General features: G+C 40.3%; 1 protein-coding gene across 6 annotated transcripts in view; it reads right to left on the minus strand.

The window, feature by feature from the left end:
* Window positions 1-9,267: 9,267 nt before the first annotated feature.
* The window catches only part of LOC122729981 (scavenger receptor cysteine-rich type 1 protein M130-like), a 52,142-nt gene continuing 42,204 nt past the window's right edge, over window positions 9,268-19,205 (minus strand). For 2 of the 6 annotated variants that reach the window (XM_043969153.1, XM_043969152.1), the window contains 5 exons: window positions 14,978-15,013; window positions 13,607-13,717; window positions 12,945-13,031; window positions 11,060-11,209; window positions 9,268-9,495 (listed from right to left, as the gene is read on the minus strand). In XM_043969153.1, the coding sequence (XP_043825088.1) occupies window positions 9,455-9,495; window positions 11,060-11,209; window positions 12,945-13,031; window positions 13,607-13,717; window positions 14,978-15,013 (425 nt within the window). In that variant the 3' untranslated portion in view covers window positions 9,268-9,454. Of the gene's footprint in view, window positions 9,496-11,059; window positions 11,210-12,944; window positions 13,032-13,606; window positions 13,718-14,977; window positions 15,014-15,316; window positions 15,626-19,205 lie in introns of those variants that run through there. The other 4 variants (XM_043969151.1, XM_043969150.1, XR_006353370.1 and 1 more) reach the window with 4 other exon arrangements.

Below are 19,205 nucleotides of genomic sequence, written 5' to 3' on the forward strand. Positions count from 1 at the left end.
CTTGACACTTACTAGCTGTGTGACCCTAGGCAAGTCACTTAACCCCAACTGCCTTACCACAAACAAACAAACAAACAAATAATTTTAACTTGTTGTGGCTTTGAAGGACCTTGTTCTTATTGGATCAATTAGGACTGACTTGATCTATTTTGCCATTTCATAATTTGGAGTTAGGGAGAATTTGTTGGACATGAAAATTCTGAAAACTCCTTTGTCCTCTGCAGATATGGATGACTGTGTGATGTACCCACTTTGTAATCCCAATAAAGAAAGAGATCATTGCTTTCCCAAAGTCATGTCCTTTCTCCACTCTGAAGACATTTTGGGATTCACTCTGACCTATATGGCTTTTTCACTTTCACTACCCACAACACTAGTTCTCATAGTCTTTGTGAAGAATTGAGATACTCCCATAGTCAAAACCAACAACTTGGCTCTCAGCTACATTTTCTTCATCCCCCTTACTCTCTACTTCCTCTGTTCTTTGATCTTCATTGATCATCCATCCTCAGCAACCTGCATCCTTCAACAAATGATATTTGGATTGGTTTTTACTGTGGCTACTTCTCCTTTTGTGGCTAAAACAATCAATGTGGTTCTGGCCTTCAAGACCACAAGATTAGGCAGCAGGATCAGGAGGTTGATAGGTCCCAAAGTATCCACCTCTTATTTTCTTTTGCTTTGTGATCTAAGTGATTCTCTGCAGTATCTGTTTGGTGACCTTTCCTCCATTTCCAGAAACAGAAGCTCATTCTGAACCCAGCTACATCATCATTGAGTGTAATGAAGGCTCCACCATTGCCTTTTACTGTGTCCTGGGCTACATGGGGGTCTTGGCCTAGGACAATTTCATGGTGGCTTTTCTTTCCAGGAAACTTCCTGACACCTTCAAGGAAGCCAAGTTCATCGCCTTTGGTATGCTGGTGTTCTGCAGTGTCTGGGCCTCTTTCTTCCCTACCTGTTAGGGTGCCAAGGGGAAGACCATGGTGGCTATGGAGTTTTTCTCCATCTTGGCTTCCAGTGTCAGTTTATTAGTCTGTATCTTTGTCCCCAAGTGCTATGTGATCCTAGTGAGGCCAGAAAGGAACATGCAAGAAGGGGTAAATAAAAAAGGGGATTTTGTTTGTTTGTTTGGAATTTTATTTTCCAAATTACATGTAAAAGCAAATTTCGACATCAATTTTTATTTGGGGGGTGAGGCAGTTGGGGTTAAGTGACTTGCCCAGGGTCACACAGCTAGTAAGTGTCAAGTGTCTAAGGTCAGATTTGAACTCAGGTACTCCCGACTTCCAGGGCCAGTGCTTTATCCACTGTGCCACCTAGCTTCTCCTGACATCAATTTTTAAAAATTTTGTGTTCCAATTTCTCTTCCTCCCTCCATTCCCACCCCCACCCCAAGAACTCAAGCAATTCAATGTAAGTTATACATGAGTAGTCATGGAAAACATCTCTACATTAGCTAGGGGGTAAAGAAAAAAGTAAGCCAGAAGATTAACGATAAAGGAAATGTAAGTTAAACATCCCTAACAGTGGACAAAGATGGAACTAGTCAATATTTGAGGGCTTGTGGGAAGGAAGCCAGACCAATACACCATCTGTGGAGTTGAGAATTGGCCCAACCTTTCTGGGGAAAAAATTATAATTATTCAGGAAAAGTGAAGGAATTGTACATCCTTTGATTTAATTATTTCTGGGCCCATGTCAAAGGAGGAAGAAAATGCAGTGAGAAAGTATAGAAATGCCTCTCTTCAGTTTTTAAAGTCCTTCAAAACCTGTGCCCTTCCTATCTTCCCACTCTTTTCACCACCTATTCACCTTCAGGAATTCTGCAATTCAGTACATGGAACTGACCTCCTTGCTGTTCTTTACACAAGATGCTCCATTTCATGACTATGCATTTTCACTGACTGTTCTCCATGCCTGAAACTCTCTCCATCTCCTCATTTTTATGTCCTGGATTCCCTGGCATACTTCAAATATAAGCTAAACTCCTGCCTTTTGAAAGAAGCCATCATGGGTAGAACCAAGATGGTGGAGAGAAGCCAGCAAGTTGCCTGAGTTCTCCTATGGTTCCCTCAAAAAGAATATTAAATCAAGCCTTTAAATGGATTCTGAAACTACAGAACCTACCAAAAGACAGAGAGACACAATCTTCCAACTTGAGATAATTTACAAGACATCAGGAAAGGTCGGTCTCACTCGGGCAAAAGGGGAACACAGCACAACTCAGCTAAGCACAGAGCAGTGCAGCACAGAGGGGGTCTGGGCAAGTCATCAGGAGGCTCTTGACCACAGCAGAGCAACTGAGGCCCCTTGATCTTGGCTCAGCAAGCTCGTGGCACAGCGGGCCAGTTGTAAGATCTGCCAGCACCAGCTGAGAGGTCAAGCTACCAGCTGGACAGCAACCCACAGGACAGGCATGACTGGGCCAGGCCATCCCAGTGCCTGGAACAAGCATAGGGAGCAAACCCAGGGTGGTGAGGAATCCACAAGCCACAGAAGTCTCACAGTACAAAGTCAGTGACACAGCCCCTATCCCCAGCACAAAAAGCTTGAAACCGTGACCTCTGTTCCCCAGGAGCAGACCTCAACTTTGAAAAATAAGCCACAATATGAGTAAGAAACAGAAAAGGACTTTTACCATTGAGACCTTCTGTGTCGACAGGGAAGAGCTAAACACAAACTCAAATGAGGATAATACTCTCAAATTGCCTACATGTGAAGCCTCAAGAGGGAAGATGAATTGGTCTCAAGACCAAAAAGCCTTCTTGGAAGAGCTCAAAAAGGATTTTAAAAATCATTTGAGAGAGAAGAAAAAATGGGGAGATAAATGAAAGCAACACAAGAAAATTATGAAAAAAGAATCAACAGTTTGGAAAAGGAAGCACAAAGATTGACTGAGGAAAGCAATTCCTTAAAATAATTCATTTGGCCAAATGGAAAAGGAGGTTCAAAGGCTTACTAAAAAAAAAACACAAAACCAAAGCCTTAAAAATTCAAATTGGACAAATAGAAGCTAGTGACTCTATGAGACAACAGGATTCAGTCAAACAGAATTTTTAAAATGAAAAAAATAGAAGAAAATGTGAACTACCTCATTGAAAAGACAACTGACCTGGAAAAGATCCAGGAGAGAGAATTTGAGAATTATTGGACTACCTGAAAACCATGATCAGAAAAAGAATCTAGATACCATATTCCAGCAAATTATCAAGGAGAACTGCCCTGATATTGTAGACTCAGAAGATAAAAATCATCATTGAAAAGAATCCACCGATCACCTCCTGAAAGAGACTCCAAAAGGAAAATTCCAAGGAATATTGTAGCCAAATTCCAGAATTATCAGGCAAAGGAAAAAATACTCCAAGCAGCCAGAAAGAAACAATTTAAATATCATGCAGCCACAGTCAGGATTGTACCAGACCTGGCAGCTTTACAATTAAAGGATAACAAGGCTTGGAAAATGATATTCTGGAAGGCAAAGGAGCTTGGATTGCAACCAAGAATCAACTACCCAGCAAAACTGAGCATTGTCTTTCTGGGGAAGAGATGGGATATTCAATGAAATAGGGGACTTTCAGGGTTTCCTGATGAAAAGACCAGAACTGAATAGGAAATGTGATCTTAACATACAAGACTCAAGAGAAATATAAAAAAGTAAACAGGGGGAAAAGTTATTTAATAAGGTTAAACTGTTTACATCCCTACACAGGAAGATAATACTTATAACGCCAAGGGGGTAAATAGGATAGAGGGAAATAGACAGTAATAATACTGTAAATGTGAATGGGATGAGCTCTGCCATAAATGGAAGCAAATAGCAGAGTGGATTAAAAACCAGAATCCTACAATATGTTGTTTACAAGAAAGACATTTGAAGCAGAGAGATACACACAGAGTAAAGGTAAAAGGCTGGAGCAGAATATATTATGCTTCAACTAAAGTAAAAAAAGCAGGGGTAGCAAAGGCAAAAATAGATGTAGTTAAAAGAGATAAGGAAGAAAACTACATCTTGCTAAAAAGTACCATAGATAATGAAGTAATATCAATACTAAACATGTATGTGCCAAGTAGTATAGCATCCAAATTCTTAGAGGAGAAGTTAAATGAGTTACAAGAGGAAATAGACAGCAAAACTATACCAGTGGGGGATCTGAATCTTCCCTTCTCAGAATTAGATAAATCTAGCCACAAAATAAATAAGAAAGAAGGTGAATAGAATGTTAGAAAAGTTAGCTATGATAGATGTCTGGAGAAAATTGAATGGGGATAGAGAGGAACATACCTTTTTCTCAGTGGTACATGGCACATATTCAAAAACTGACCATGTATTAGGGCACAAAAACCTCATAGTCAAATGTACAAAGGCAGAAATAGTAAATGCATCCTTCTCAGATCATGATGCAATAAAAATTACATGTAATAAGAGCCATGGAAAGTAGACTAAAAATTAATTGGAAACTAAATAATCTCATCCTAAAGAATGAGTGGATCAAAGAACAAATCATAGAAACAATCAATAACTTCATCCATGAGAATAATAATAATGAGACAATATACCAAAACCTATGGGATGCAGCCAAAGCAGTGCTTAGGAGAAATTTTATATCTCTAAATGCTTACATGAATAAAAAAGAGAAAGAGGAGATCAATCAATTCGTTGTGCAACTAAAAAGCTATAAAAAGAACAAATTAAAAATCCCCAATTAAATACTAAATTAGAAATCCTGAAAATCAAAGGACAAATTAATAAAATTGAAAGCAAGAAAACTATAGCATTAATCAAGAAAACTAAGAGCTGGCTTTATGAAAAAAAAATCAATAAAATAGATAAACCTTTGGTTAATTTGATAAAAAGAAAGAAAGAAAGAGGGCAGCTAGGTGGTGCAGTGGAGAAAGCACCGACGTTGGATTAAGAAGGACCTAAGTTCAAATCTTACCTCAGACACTTAACATTTACTAGCTGTGTGACCCTGGGCAAGTCACTTAACCCTCATTGCCCCACAAAAAAGAAAGAAAGAAAGAAAGAAAGAAAGAAAGAAAGAAAGAAAGAAAGAAAGAAAGAAAGAAAGAAAGAAAGAAAGAGGATGGGGGCAGCTAGGTGGTGCAGTGGATAAAGCACCGACCTTGGATTAAGAAGGACCTGAGTTCAAATCTGACCTCAGACACTTAACATTTACTAGCTGTGTGACCCTGGGCATGTTACTTAACCCTCATTGCCCTGCAAAAAAAAAAAGAAAAGAAAGAAGAAAAACAAATTACCAGTAGCAAAAATGAAAGGGATGAATTCACCACCAATGAAGTGGAAATTAAGCAATAATTAGGAACTATTTTGCCCAACTGCATGCCAATAAATTTGACAATTTAAATGAAGTGGATAAATATTTACAAAAATACAAATTGCCCAGGTTAACTGAAGAGGAAATAAAATCCTTAAATAAGCCCATATTAGAAAAAGAAATTAAACAAATCATTAATGAACTCCATAAGAAAAAATCTCCAGGGCCAGATGGATTTACAAGTGAATTCTACCAAACATTTAAAGAACAATTAATTCCAATACTATACAAATTATTTGGAAAATATGTGAAGAAAGAGTTCTACCAAATTCCTTTTATGACACAAATATGGTGTTGATACCAAAACCAGGCAGAGCCAAAACAGAGAACGAAAATTACAGACCAATTTCCCTAATGAATATTGAAGCAAAAATCTTAAATAAGATATTAGCAAGGAGATTATAGAAAGTGATCACCAGGATAGTACACTATGACCAGGTGAGATTTATACCAGTAATGCAGGGTTGGTTCAACATTAGGAAAACTGTCAACATAATCAACCACATCAAAAGAAAACTATCATATGATTATCTCAATAGATGCCAAGAAAGCTTTTGACAAAATACAGCACTCATTCCTAATTAAAAACACTAGAGAGCATAGGAATAGATGGAGCTGTCCTTAAAATAATAAGCAGTATCTACGTAAAACCATCAGCAAATATATATAATGGGGATAAGTTACAGGCATTCCCAATAAGATCAGGGGTGAAACAGGAATGTCCATTATCACCTCTATTTTTTAATATTGTACTAGAAATGTTAGCTTTAGCAATAAGAGAAGAAAAAGGAATTAAAGGAATCAGAATAGGCAAGGAGTAAACAAAACCATCACCCTTTGCAGATGATATGATGGTATACTTAGAGAATCCTAGAGAATCAACTAAAAAACTACTTGAAACAATGAACAACTTTAGCAAAGTTTCAGGATATAAAATAAATCCACACAAATCATCAACATTTCTATACATGATCAACAAAATCCAGTAGCAAGAGATAGAAAGAGAAATTCCTTTTAAAGTAATGGTAGACAATATAAAATACTTGGGACTCTACTTGCCAGGACAAACCCAAGAACTATATGAACACAATTACAAAACACTTTTTACACAAATAAAATCAAATGCAAATAATTTGAAAAATATGAATTACTCATGGATAGGCTAAGCTAATATAATAAAAATGACAATTCTACCTAAATTAATTTACTTATTCAGTGCCATACCAATCAGACTACCTAAAATTATTTTATAGAGCTAGAAAAAATAATAACAAAATTTATCTGGAAGAACAAAAGGTAAAGAATATCAAGGGAACTAATGAAAAAATGCACAGGAAGGTGAGCTAGTTGTACCAAATCTATAGTTTTACTATAAAGCAGCAGTCATCAAAACGATTTGGTACTAGCTAAGAAATAGAGTGGTGGATCAATGGAATAGGTTACTCACAGGAGACACAGTAGCAAATGACTTTAGTAATGTACTGTTTGATAAACCCAAAGACTCCAGCTTCTGGGATAGGAATTCAGTATTTGACAAAACCTGCTGGGAAAACTGGAAGATAGTATGGCAGAAACCAGGCACAGACCAACATCTTACACCTTATGCTAAAATAAGGTCAGAATGGGTACATGATTTCTACAAAAAGGGTGATTCCATAGGTAAATTAAGAGAGGAAGGAGTGGTTTACCTCTCAGATTTATGGAAAGGAGAATAGTTTATGACCAAACAAGCAATAGAGAATATTATGAAATGCAAAATGGATGATTTTGATGACATTAAGTTTAAAAGTTTTTGTACAAACAGAAGCAATGCATCCAAAATTACAAGGGAGGCAGAAAGCTGGAAAACAATTTTTATAGCCAGTATTTCTGATAAAGGCCTCATTTCTAAAATATATCAGGAACTAAATCAAATTTATAAGAATCCAAGTCAATCCCCAATTGAGAAATAGTCAACGGATATGAACAGGCAGTTTTCTTTTTTTTTTTTTCAGGCAGTTTTCTGATGAAGAGATCAAAGCTATCTATTGCCATATGAAAAAATGCTCTGAATCATTATTGATTAGAGAAATGCAAATTAAAACAACTCTGAGGTACCACCTCATACCTACCAGATTGGCTAATATGACAAAAAAAGAAAATAATCAATGTTGGAGAAGTTGTGGAAAAATTGGAACACTAATGCATTGTTGGTGGAGCTGTGAACTGATCCAACCATTCTGCAGAGCAATTTGGAACTATACCCAAAGGGCTATAAAGCTGTGCATACCCTTTGATCTAGCAATACCACTTTTAGGTCTTTTTCCCAAAGAGATCATAAAAAAGGGAAAAGGACTCACATGTACAAAAATATTTATAGCTGCTCTTTATGTGGTGGCAAGGAATTGGAAGTTGAGGGGGTGCCCATCAATTGGGGAATGGCTAAACAAATTGTGGTATATGAATGTAATGGAATACTATTGTGCTGTAAGAAACGATGAGCAGGCGGATTTCAGAGAAACCTGGAAGGACTTACATGAACTCATGCTGAGTGAGATGAGCAGAACCAGGAGAACATTATACACAGTATGAACAACATTGTGTGTTGATCAACTGTGATAGACTTGACTCTTCTCAGCAATACAATGGTCCAAGATAGTTCCAAAAGACTCACGATGCTCTCCAAATCCAGAAAAAGGAACTGTGAAATCTAGATGCAGATTGAACCATAATATTTCTACTTTTTTTGTTTTTCTTTTTTTCCCTTTTGCTCTGATTCTTCTTTCACAGCATGACTAATGCAGAAATATGTTTAATGTGATTGTACATATATAACCTATATTAGATTGCTTGCTGTCTTGGGGAGGGAGAAAAATTTGAAACTAGAAATCTTATAAAAACAAATGTTGAAAACTATCCCTACATGTAACTAAAAAATAATAAAATACTTTTATTATTAAAAAAAGAAAGAAGCCATCCCCCTTAATGCTAGTGCCTTCTTCCTGAGATTATCCCCCCATGTAGTTTGTATATATTACTTGTTTGTATATAGTTGCTTACATGTTGTGTCCCCCCCATTATACTGCCAGCTTCTTGAGGGCAGGGACTGGGGTTTTTTTTACCATTCTTCATATCTCCATCACTTAGCACAGTGCCTGACATATAATGGTGCATAATAAATGTTGATTGACTTGACAGCAACACTTTTTGAGGTTAGCAAAAACTGGAAATAAAAACAAATGTCCATTGACTGAGGAATAGCAAAATGTGACATAGGAATGGACATTCATTGTGCTATTAGAAATGACCAACATCAAGAAATGAGAGATACATGGAATGACTGTATGGATTCTTTTTTTTTTTCTTTTTTGTGAGGCAATTGGGGTGAAGTGTTAAGTGTCTGAGGTCAGATTTGAATTCAGGTCCTCCTGACTCCAGGGCCAGTGCTCTATCCAATGCGCCACCTAGCTGCCCCTTGGAATGACTGTATGAATTGATCCTATGAGGCAATGAGAATCAGCCCAACAATATAGATTTGATACAAATAGTCACAGTGGGCAAGCATGTTCAAGGTCCAAAATTAGAAAAAAAAATTACTCATATCTGGACATTCTTTTGTATTTTATGTTGTCCTTTCCCCAAAAACTCTTTTTTGTCCCATGAAAACTCTTGATTTCTCCCCCAAAAGCCCTATTTTCCCTGCCATATGACTTGATTTGCTGAATCTCTTCATTGTAATTCCTGCAGTGTAACAATCACAGACTAGTAGGTTACCTTGGTTGTCCTGCAAAGGGACTTTGTAGAATCCAACTATGTCATTTTGGATGATTAAAAACTTAACTAGGCACAAACCAGAAATAGATAAAATTGCCCTTGATTAGATTAAACTATCCTGGGAATAAAGTATATCTAAGCAATCAAAGAGTCTTGGGAAAAGAACAGAATGATGTGGATCTCAAGCAGTATCGCTCTTCTTTATTTCATTCCCAAGGGAGGATATGATAACAATACATACGACTCAGCATCGTAGTCACCACTTCCCTCCAAACTTAGCTGTTCTTTTAGTCCTACCAAGAAAAGCTGAGTTCCACATCACAATGGTGTTTATCCAAGGGATGGTTTTATTCGACTTCTTTTCAAAGGGTGGTGTCTATTTCAAGGAATTGTAGGTATTGACCTAAAAAAACAAGAAAAATACATTACTGACTCCTCTATTCAGACTGCAATGTTAGGGTTAGAAAAGAGTTAGGACTTTACGTCCCATTGTGTATTTAAGAATTTTCATCATCAAAAGTAATACTAACAATTGCTAGCTGTTTACAGTGCTTTATAAAAAGCATGCAAAGCCCTTTATATGGTCATATTTAGCTCATAACAACCCTGTAAAATAGGTGCTATTGTTACCCCTATTTTATAAATAAGGAAACTGAGGCAGAAATTGTACCTAGAGCACACAACTGGTAAATGTCTGAAGCAAGATGAAACTCAGATCTTCTTGACTCTACAATCAGGATTCCATTTACTATATCACTTAGGGGCCTACTGGGTAGGATATGAAGAATTGGGCAATGCTAGCTACAGAGGGTGAAATGTGGGAAGGATTTAACCAGAAGAAAGTAAAAAATGCTAAAATATTAATAGTATAGAACTGGATGAGAATGCACATTATAAATCAACACTAACAACAACAATAATCCTAAATCTAAAAACTAAGCAACATGAATACAAAAGGAGTGGGCATTCACTAGCGGTAAACCAACAGAATTAGATGTTAATTCCATAATATAAAAACCTGTTCCTGAGTACATAATATCTTGGGGAAAGTAACCAAGCTATAGACAAAAGAAGACAAATATCAAATACTATAAAAGTGGTGGTGGTGGTGGTGATGATGATGATGGACATGAAGAGTCAGATTGGATAAATAATCAGAAGAGAAAGGAAAAATGGGGACTGGACCTGACATTTAATTAGTAGAACTAATTTAATTAGGGAACTTCAAAGGGAGGAAACTCATCTCCACCAATACAGGTCTAGGTACCTTCTCTGCAACAGTCTTAGAGAGATGAGAAGTTGTGACTTGTCCAGGGTCACACTGTCAGGATACTGTGTTCAAGTCAGAAACCAAATCTGAGCCCAGGTCTTCCTGGTTCAGAATCCAGCTCTCTATCCACTATGCCATGCTGTCTTTCATCATGGAAAAAAGTTATATAAAATGGGAGGCAGAGAGTGGTCAGAGGGGGGTACCTATGTGTACTTATGAAAGATAATCAATAAAATATGACATTTCCTCACAAAGTTCATTGGGCTTAAAGAGTATTCTGATTCAATTTTTTAGACAGATGCTCACACCAAGGCTTTTCACCAAAAGAGCTAGAATGTTTTCAGGGCAATTTCTGGGCAGTGCTAGGAAAGGAGAAGTGTGACTGTTTCTCCAAAAACATGGAACTGAAAACCCAGGGAAGTGCAGTCTGGACACCAAGCCCTTTGCAGCCAATATCTCCATGTCAGACTCAGCCCTGACATGAGCTTCCCAATACCCAGGCCTAAAATCTCAGAATACTTCTCAATCCCTTCATTATAGCAGCTCTCTCACCTCCCATGCTTTCTCCTGATCACAGAGGCATCATGTGGCTTTCAAACTGACTCCTAAAACTACATACAGAGCCCCTTGGGTGTCTGTCCCTCCACTAAGGTCTGAGCCTGTTAAGGATGTCAATGAACAAATGATGTCCACTCACTTGTAGAATTTCTGTTCCTGCTCCTCTCTTCTGGGGATGCCAAGGCATCTCTTTTGTTAACCCAGGAAATGCAAAGTGATTCAGGCTCAGAGACTCCTCCAGCAACTTCAAAACCAGATCTTGGGACACCACTTAAGCCATTAGGAGCCTCTGAAAGGATTGAAATGTTTAATGAGAATGATGAAATGCTTCCTTCCCTCCCTGTAGAGCAAGCAAGTCTTTGAACAGAAGTCTCCTATCATAGATTCTAATGAGGCTCTAATCCTGTAGACAAAGGTAAATGCAGGGAGACTCAGTGGTAGGTCTGGGAAAAGTTGGAGTCAGATTGCAAAGGTGTCCCTTATCAAAAGCTTTTCCAAAGACTTAAAAAGATGCTTGATTGCTTCATCATCAGTGGCTCCTTTAGATGAATTTCCTAAAGATCTCTCAAAAAACATCTTCCTTTCTCCCCTTACATCTTAGCTTAGACCACCTGGCCTACTTGGCCATGCAGTCTCCTCAAAGTGGCCCCAGGGATACTCAGGTCAGTTCCTGAGTTTGCAGCCCTGCTCAGGAAGACCAAATTACAGGGTGAAAACAGGAGACTGGATATTTGGGTCACAAGGGGTCAGTCTGATGCCCCTGGTGTGGTGGTAGGGGAAGAAAGAACAATTTCCCGCTTGAAGGGGAAACTCAGAGGAGAAGGGATGTGAGGGGCTCCCCACAAACTTTGCTTGCTGCATAATTCAGAGAAGGACTTCTCTCTTTAGATGACATAGGTACTGTCCAATAAGAAAAAGAATGTCTATCCTCTTCATTTGGAAAAGATAAATTTTTCCTTAGCTCAAAATTCAGTTCTTTTCAGTTTCCATGAGAAACATGAAAAACAGGAGGGTAGAGTTAAGATGGCAGGGAACCCCGCCCCCTCAAACAACTTTATATAATGTCTCAAATTCTGGAGTGGCAGGACCCGAAAAAGGATGGGGGTGAAACAATTTTGCAGACCAAGACAACTTAGACAGTTGGCAGGAAATGACTTATTGACCAGGGTGAGAGTGGAGCACATTGCAACATAAGCCACACCCCAGCAGACCTACAGTAGGCTTTGGGGAGCAACTGAATTAATGGTGGTAGTGGTGGTTTCCAGACTTCTCAGCCCACAAATGACAAGGAGGCCAGACAACTGGACAGAAAGAGATTACTGGAGCCCCCTTTTCATGAGCAATAGTGATATAATAGGGGAAGGAGAGTGGGAGATATTCCTGAATGATCTCAAGATCTGAGAGTGCAGGGGTGGGAGCTGGGAGAAGCCATGGAAGGGTTAATAATGGCTGAGATAACTAACATTTCTCTAACACTTTTAGATTGGCCAAGCACTTTGCAGATACTGTCACATGATATGTGAATGAAATACTGTATGTGAAGGATTTTGTGAACCACAAAGTACTCTATAATAGTTCCAGCACGGTGCAGGAGATAAGACCCTGTGCTTGGAGTAAAAGGACCTCCACTGGAATCCCACTCCAGACACCTACCAGATGCATTACTGTGTGCAAGTCACTGAACTTGTATTCATCTGCAAAATGCAGTGGTTGGATCTGAGGGCCTTTAAGATCCCTGTAAGCCCTGAATCTATGATCCTATGATCCTATAAAGAGCAGTTTTTAGAAGAAGCAAAAACAGTTTAACTCCATGGCTTCCTACAAGGTCACTGAAGCTTCATCAAAGTAAGACTATGGGGCCAGATGGATGGTGGGCCAAACCCAGGATGGCTGTTCTGAGTCTGAGTCATTTCAAGCAAACCTTTTCAAGGATTTATTCCTTCCTGTGGCTGTGGTCTATTCTCTACTGGGTATTTAGAGGCCACTCGTATCATGGGAGCGAAAGGCCCCTGAACCCTACAGACCTGGGTGGTTAAATAGATGTAGGTCTTCATCCTCCTTCTGGGGAACACCCATCTTCTTGTAAACAGCTTCCTGAAGAACATTCCCTGCTTGAGAAAAGCATGAGAATGGAGAGCTTTCAGGTTGAGGGGCTCACATCCTGACATCCTCATCATGACTTCCCCAGATGGATCAATGCCCCTCTCACTGAATGAAGAGACTCCCTTTCCCCAGCTTGACATCTATTCAAAACTATGGGCATTTCTTCACCTTCCCCACCATCTATCTACTTTGCAGCTTCCTTTACCAGCTATGATCTTTCCTTAGAATTGTTCACAATGAGACTTCCAGTTATGTCTTAGGTCTTCCTCCTCTCATGTGCTAGCACTCCTTTGGCCACATGTCCTGTATCAGCCTATCTTAGGACACGCAGGAGAGGTCAGCAGGTCTGACAATCATGTATACTGAAACAATTGAAGTGATATGTTGGCTCTATTAGGCATCCTTCATTTACTTCTGGCATAGGGATCCCCTAAAGAGGTCAATTCACTCTGTCATTGTAGTTTTCACACACACCACCCCCCCCCACCGTAAACTCTCACCCTGAGACTGAGGCCCCTCACTCAGGTCCTGATCATCTTAAGATGAATTCCTGGCCTAGATAACCCACTGCTGGGCCTCCTACCTCTGATTTGGTCAGTCCATCCTCTAGCTTTGCACCACAGGAAGAGAGCAAGTAGGAACAGTACTATCAGGACAGCCCCAAGGACCCAGAAGAGCTTCAAGGCTTTGTGACCTATGAAAGAGAAATTCCATGGGCCCTCTGTCCCTGACTCTCTCATGATGTCCAAGGAGCTAAAGGCCGGTCAACATCCAGATAAAGACACTAGGTTCTTTGTGGGAATTCTAAATGCACTTGTTGGCTCATTATTTCATAACTGCTGACTCCTGATACTAAATTCCATATCTCTCCAAAGCACTGGGTCCTTCCATAACCTCCAAGCATGGGTGAAGGGTTGGAAATGAGGCCTATCAAGGAAAGCCCCCATAGCCTAGCAGTGTGGGCTCTAGAGGTCCTGTGCTGTTCCTTATTATGTCATTGGAAGAGCTGAACCTGCTTAGACAGTGAGAAGCAGGTCCTTGGGGCCCTTTCCTGATGGGAGTGTATCTAAGGGATGTTCCCATACTCCCAGTAACTAAGTGGGATTTATCAGAGATTGGTCCAGGACAGTGAAATAGTCTCAGAGTGTTTCATCAAGGAAACAAAGTGGGGAATGTGGTAAGATGATTGGAATTTGGCTGTCTGATTGGATGAGCCACACCTGGCCTGCCCTGAAGTGACGTGTGCTGCTGATGTCAGCAGGAGAAACCACTCTCCAGAGGCAGTTTTGAAGGACCTCCCCTTTTGGGGGAGGGAGAGTAAACTCTTGCTGAGGGGACCTCAGTCTCTTCCGGAGTCACTTTCCTTCCAGTGGTGTGAGCAGCAGCAGAGGCAGATGAGTCCTTCAGGCCCTGGCTATAAGCTGTTTTTTCCACTGAAGCTACAAGCCCCAGGTAGTGAGTTAACATAAAAGCCCTGCTTTCTTTTGAATTAGCTGAACTGGAAGTGAGTTTGGGGATTGTATAGACTTAGTTTAGAGTTAGGAGGATTATCCGTATTTCTTTTTCCTTATTCCCTTATCTTTGATTTTTATTAATTTCACCTTTGCTGTTTATTTTATTCCCATTAATAAAACCTGGTTCATTTGTGGGAAAGAGGCTCTTAGGCTCCTTTCTTATTGGCCTGGGAGAAATATCTAAAAAGGCAGTTTGGAGGGGAGGGAGCTTTGGACCTAGAGGTCCCTCATTATTTCCAGGACCCCAATATTATGGTGAGCCACTCAATTAACTCTCCATATATTAAATTTGGCCCTCACAAGAAGATGTGGGGTGTGTAGGGGGAGTCACACAGGGGCAGGCCTGGCTTGCTCTTCACTGAGTTTCCCCCATGCAAATTACTGGAGCCCCTTCCTCTGTTATCTCTATCCTAGTCACCCCATGGATAGGAGAGTCATACCTGAAGATTCCTGAAGTTCTCTAGTTGTGGGAACACCTGGAGGAGGAAGGAGGAAGAGAGCTGTAGTGTGGGAGAAGGAACAAGTGTCTATTCTGCTTCCTGCCTTGTTCATATTCCCTGAGTCCCCCTTTCTGCACATATCAATCTCCTGATCTCCCTCCATAAGGACTGGGAGGGATAAAGATAACAGGGTCAAAGGCAGAGTGTCCAGAGATGATCACAGACTCAGGGACTGATGCTGTTCATTCCTTCTACCTGATTCTCTCCCTGACACCCCATGACAGACACAGTGCCCAGTGACTCGGTTCCTAGTCTCAGCCCAGGCTCTCAGACCCTTACCTGAGCACCTCACACCAGCATCTTCTTTGTGCCCACAATCTGTCTGCCCCCAGGGATCAGCAACACAGTCCCACAGAGAGGACTCATTCCCTTTGCAATGAACATTATTCAGCCAGATGGGCCCGATTCCTTGGCCAAATGCAGCCTCCCCTGGGGCACCCAAGGCTGAGCCGCAGCCCAGTTGTTGACAGGTCACCTCAGCATCAGCCAGATCCCAAGCGTCATCACACACTGTTCCCCAGGAACCTTCATGCCAGACCTCCACACGCCCTGAACACTTGTCTCCTCCTCCTCGGACTCGGATCTTGCCTAGAAGTGCAAAAGCATTGCTTGTTCCACCTTCAACAAGAAAAAAAAGCCCTCTAACCCTTGAACCCCAAGGGAAAAAAGAAGCCATGAACTGTCATTGTGATGAGAAGACACAATTATAGCCTAGGCCTCCTGGCTTTGGGCGTCTGGAATAAGAACATGCCGAAAACAGCCCATTTCCTTCTTTGGCAGCATATTGGATGAAAAGAAAGGTGGGGATGTGTGCCTTCACCACTTGTCAGCCGCTTGACTTCTGAGAGCGATCCTCTCTGCCTCTGGTGCCTGATGCAGGTGCTCTCCACTCGAGCCCCGCCCTCCGTGGGTAGCATGGTGATTGCTTGCAGTGTCTTGGCAGTTCTCATAGGGGATGGAATTGGGCCATTTCTAGAGATTAGGCAGCCCTACTCTGGCCAGGAGAAAGCAATCTGCACCCAGACTGGGAAGCTTGATTCTCCTGGAAGAGGGTCACAAAGCGACCTCCGGCTCATTCCACCTCCTTGAGCTTCAGGTTCCACATATGCCAAATGAGGCAGTTGTACTGAATGAATCGCAAGATATTGTCCTTATTCATCCTCATCCCAAATTCTTTTTTTTTTTTTTGGTGGGGCAATGAGGGTTAAGTGACTTGCCCAGGGTCACACAGCTAGTAAGCATCAAGTGTCTGAGGCCAGATTTGAACTCAAGTTCTCCTGAATCTAGGGCCGGTGCTCTATTCACTGTGCCACCTAGCTGCCCCCCTCATCCCAAATTCTAATCTAGGTGTAACTTCTGCTCTTAATGACAAATTGCAACATTTCTCTGATTAATTAAAAATTAGCTCAACCCTATAAAATCTAGAAACTCTCTCTGTTTCTGTCCCTCCCTAAATTTAAATCAGCATAAGGTTATTGACTATACTATTTATTAATTGTGTAACAAAAAATGAAACAAACCCATAAATAATTATTTATCACAATCATCCATGATAAACCTCACAGCTGAAGTCACCTTTAACCATCATTACAACTACTGATTTCTCAATTCTGGAAACACGACGCCACCATTCATTTCTCTTGGGATATGAACTGGAGTCTCTTCTCAAGACTTTTCTTCATATTTTCTTGCAAGAAAAGCATTAAATCTGATCCTCTCCGGAAATATGTTCTCAGTCTTGTACTCATTCCTTTCTTTAGCCATCACATGAATAGTTTCTCCAGAATGATAATTAAGCTTTCAATCTCCTCATGGATTCCTCATAGAATGACAGCTAAACAATCACTCTAAGATCCCATTGCCTCTTAGAGATACAGTGATAGTTCCTACATTCTTTGTGAAAGAAGCTATTGAAACTGATGTTACATGTCATTCTAGAAATATATCTTTCTCTCCGATTCCTTCCATTTTCTTATACTAACTGAAACATAACTTTCTTCTGAAGACACCACATCCCTTGGATCACTCAACTTTAAAAAAATTTTTAATTAATTTTAAAAAATTAACAAACACCTATTTTTCTCCCTTCCATCTTACCCTCCCCACCAGGAAACAAAATGAAAGAAAGAAAGAAAAGAGGAAGGAAGGAAGGAAACAAACAAGAAAAAAGGAAAGCTAACTGTTACAAACACGTGTGGTCGAGCAAAATAAATTTTCACCTTGGTCACATGTACCTACACACATACACACACATATGTCTCAGTCTGTATTCTGAGGACATCCCCTCTCTGTCCAGAGGTTAGTAGATTTTATCATTGCGCCTCCAGAATCATGGAAAGTCATTGTGTTTATCAGTTTTTAAGTCTTTCAAAGTTGATGGTCTTTGCAATGTTGTTGTATACATTGTCTTTCTGGTTCTGTTCAGTATTTAGCTCATATTCTTCTATTCCCTGGCTCTCTGAATATGTTAGCTTTCTGTTTTCTCAGCCTCCTCAACTCCTACAACATCTTTCTCCAATCTACTTCAATAATGAGGACCCCTAACAGAAATACACATCATCACCACCACCATCATCATGCCCCTCCCCCCTTCAAGTTTATTTGTTTTGGCAGCAGAATTTTGAGTTTGGGCTCCAACAGCTACTACACTCCAAGTACATTATATGCCATGGAGGCAGTATGCCCTTAAATTGTGCTCAGGATTGGGGAAAGAGGATTGTACAAATGTTGAAAGGAGATTTCTGCTGGATTTTGTTTTCACGTTTCACTGGAGCACTAAAGGCCACTTTGGCAGTATCCAGGTACCTCAGAAGTGCCTGGTTGTCCATGAGGCTCCAAAGAGCAAGGAGAGAAGACATTGAAATTATGGTTTGGATGCAGAGACTGGCTGTAGATTCTAGCAGAGATATAATAGAGTCCTATTTAGTTGAAGTTTTTGCCCTTCAATTAAGTTTCAGAAGGACTTTAAAAATGCTTTCCCTATGGAGGAGCTGAATTTGTAGGATCTCACTTCCCAAACCACCTGGGAAGAAGGAAGATGACACATTTAGACTTGTGTATGAGTGACCCCTTATTACTTTACTTTTTTGTGTTCTGATGATATGTTTTACTGTTCCTTTTATTATTCTTTGCCTGGGTCAGTTAGACTGGTAAATAACAAACTATTTGGGCCTGAATTTGCTTTAAAGGTTCCCAGTTGTAAACTAGGTAAGAACTAAAAGAGTATTGAATTTCAAAAGTCTCCCCAAGTTTTCCTGGAGTCTGAGTGACTTGATATGGGTGATATTTGCCAGGACTTCTCTGAGGTCCACGGAGGCCCTGAGTGACACATTTCTTATCCTACTACCCTTGTTCTAATAGTTAGGGTTATTTGTTTTATTTACAGTGTTGGGGGTGGGGAAGGGTATGTGTCATACAGAGAAAACCTGGGTTTGAATCCCAGCTCTGTGGCTAGAGCTGTAGCTACTTCCACGTCTATGGCCCTGTTTCTCAGACTCTAAAATCCTAGCTCTCAATCTCTGGTCTTCTGATCCTATAAGGCTCGGCTGCCAGCAGAGCAGAGGTTCATTTAGCACAGATCGTTCCAAGACACTAGGCAGGCGCGACATTATGCACAGTGTCTTGTTGTCCAGATGGAGGTGTGTGTCAATGTAGATAAAGACATAGACAAATATACACATACATATATATACACACACACGTATATATGTGTGTGTGTGTGTGTGTGTGTGTGTGTGTGACATAGGTATAGATAGATATGGATGATAGAGAAGATAAAGAAATACAGATGATATGTATAAATAGATATTGACCTACATCTCTCTATGTCTTCATCTATCATCTATCCCTCTCTATCTATCTATTTGAATCGGAGTCTTCCTCTTTCACCCAGGCTGGAAGTACAGTAGCCACTCCCAGGCCCAAACCCAAAGCTCATTGGCAAAGCTAATTTGCCCTGCTATGTTTCCAGTCTGGGAAAGGTTGCTCCTCCCCAGGTGACCCAGTGCCAGATTTAGTGTGGAAAGTCAATCTCCCTTAACTCTTCTCTTCCAAGTTCCAACAATCCATCAGCCTTAGCCTCCTCTGTAGCAGATTACAGGTGTGTGCCACCAAGCCATATATACTTAATGAATGTAGGAACAAGGCCCAGAATGTGACTCGGTCAAGG

Source organism: Dromiciops gliroides, chromosome 5 (genome assembly GCF_019393635.1).
Source record: "Dromiciops gliroides isolate mDroGli1 chromosome 5, mDroGli1.pri, whole genome shotgun sequence".
In the NCBI taxonomy this organism is placed as follows: domain Eukaryota; kingdom Metazoa; phylum Chordata; class Mammalia; order Microbiotheria; family Microbiotheriidae; genus Dromiciops; species Dromiciops gliroides.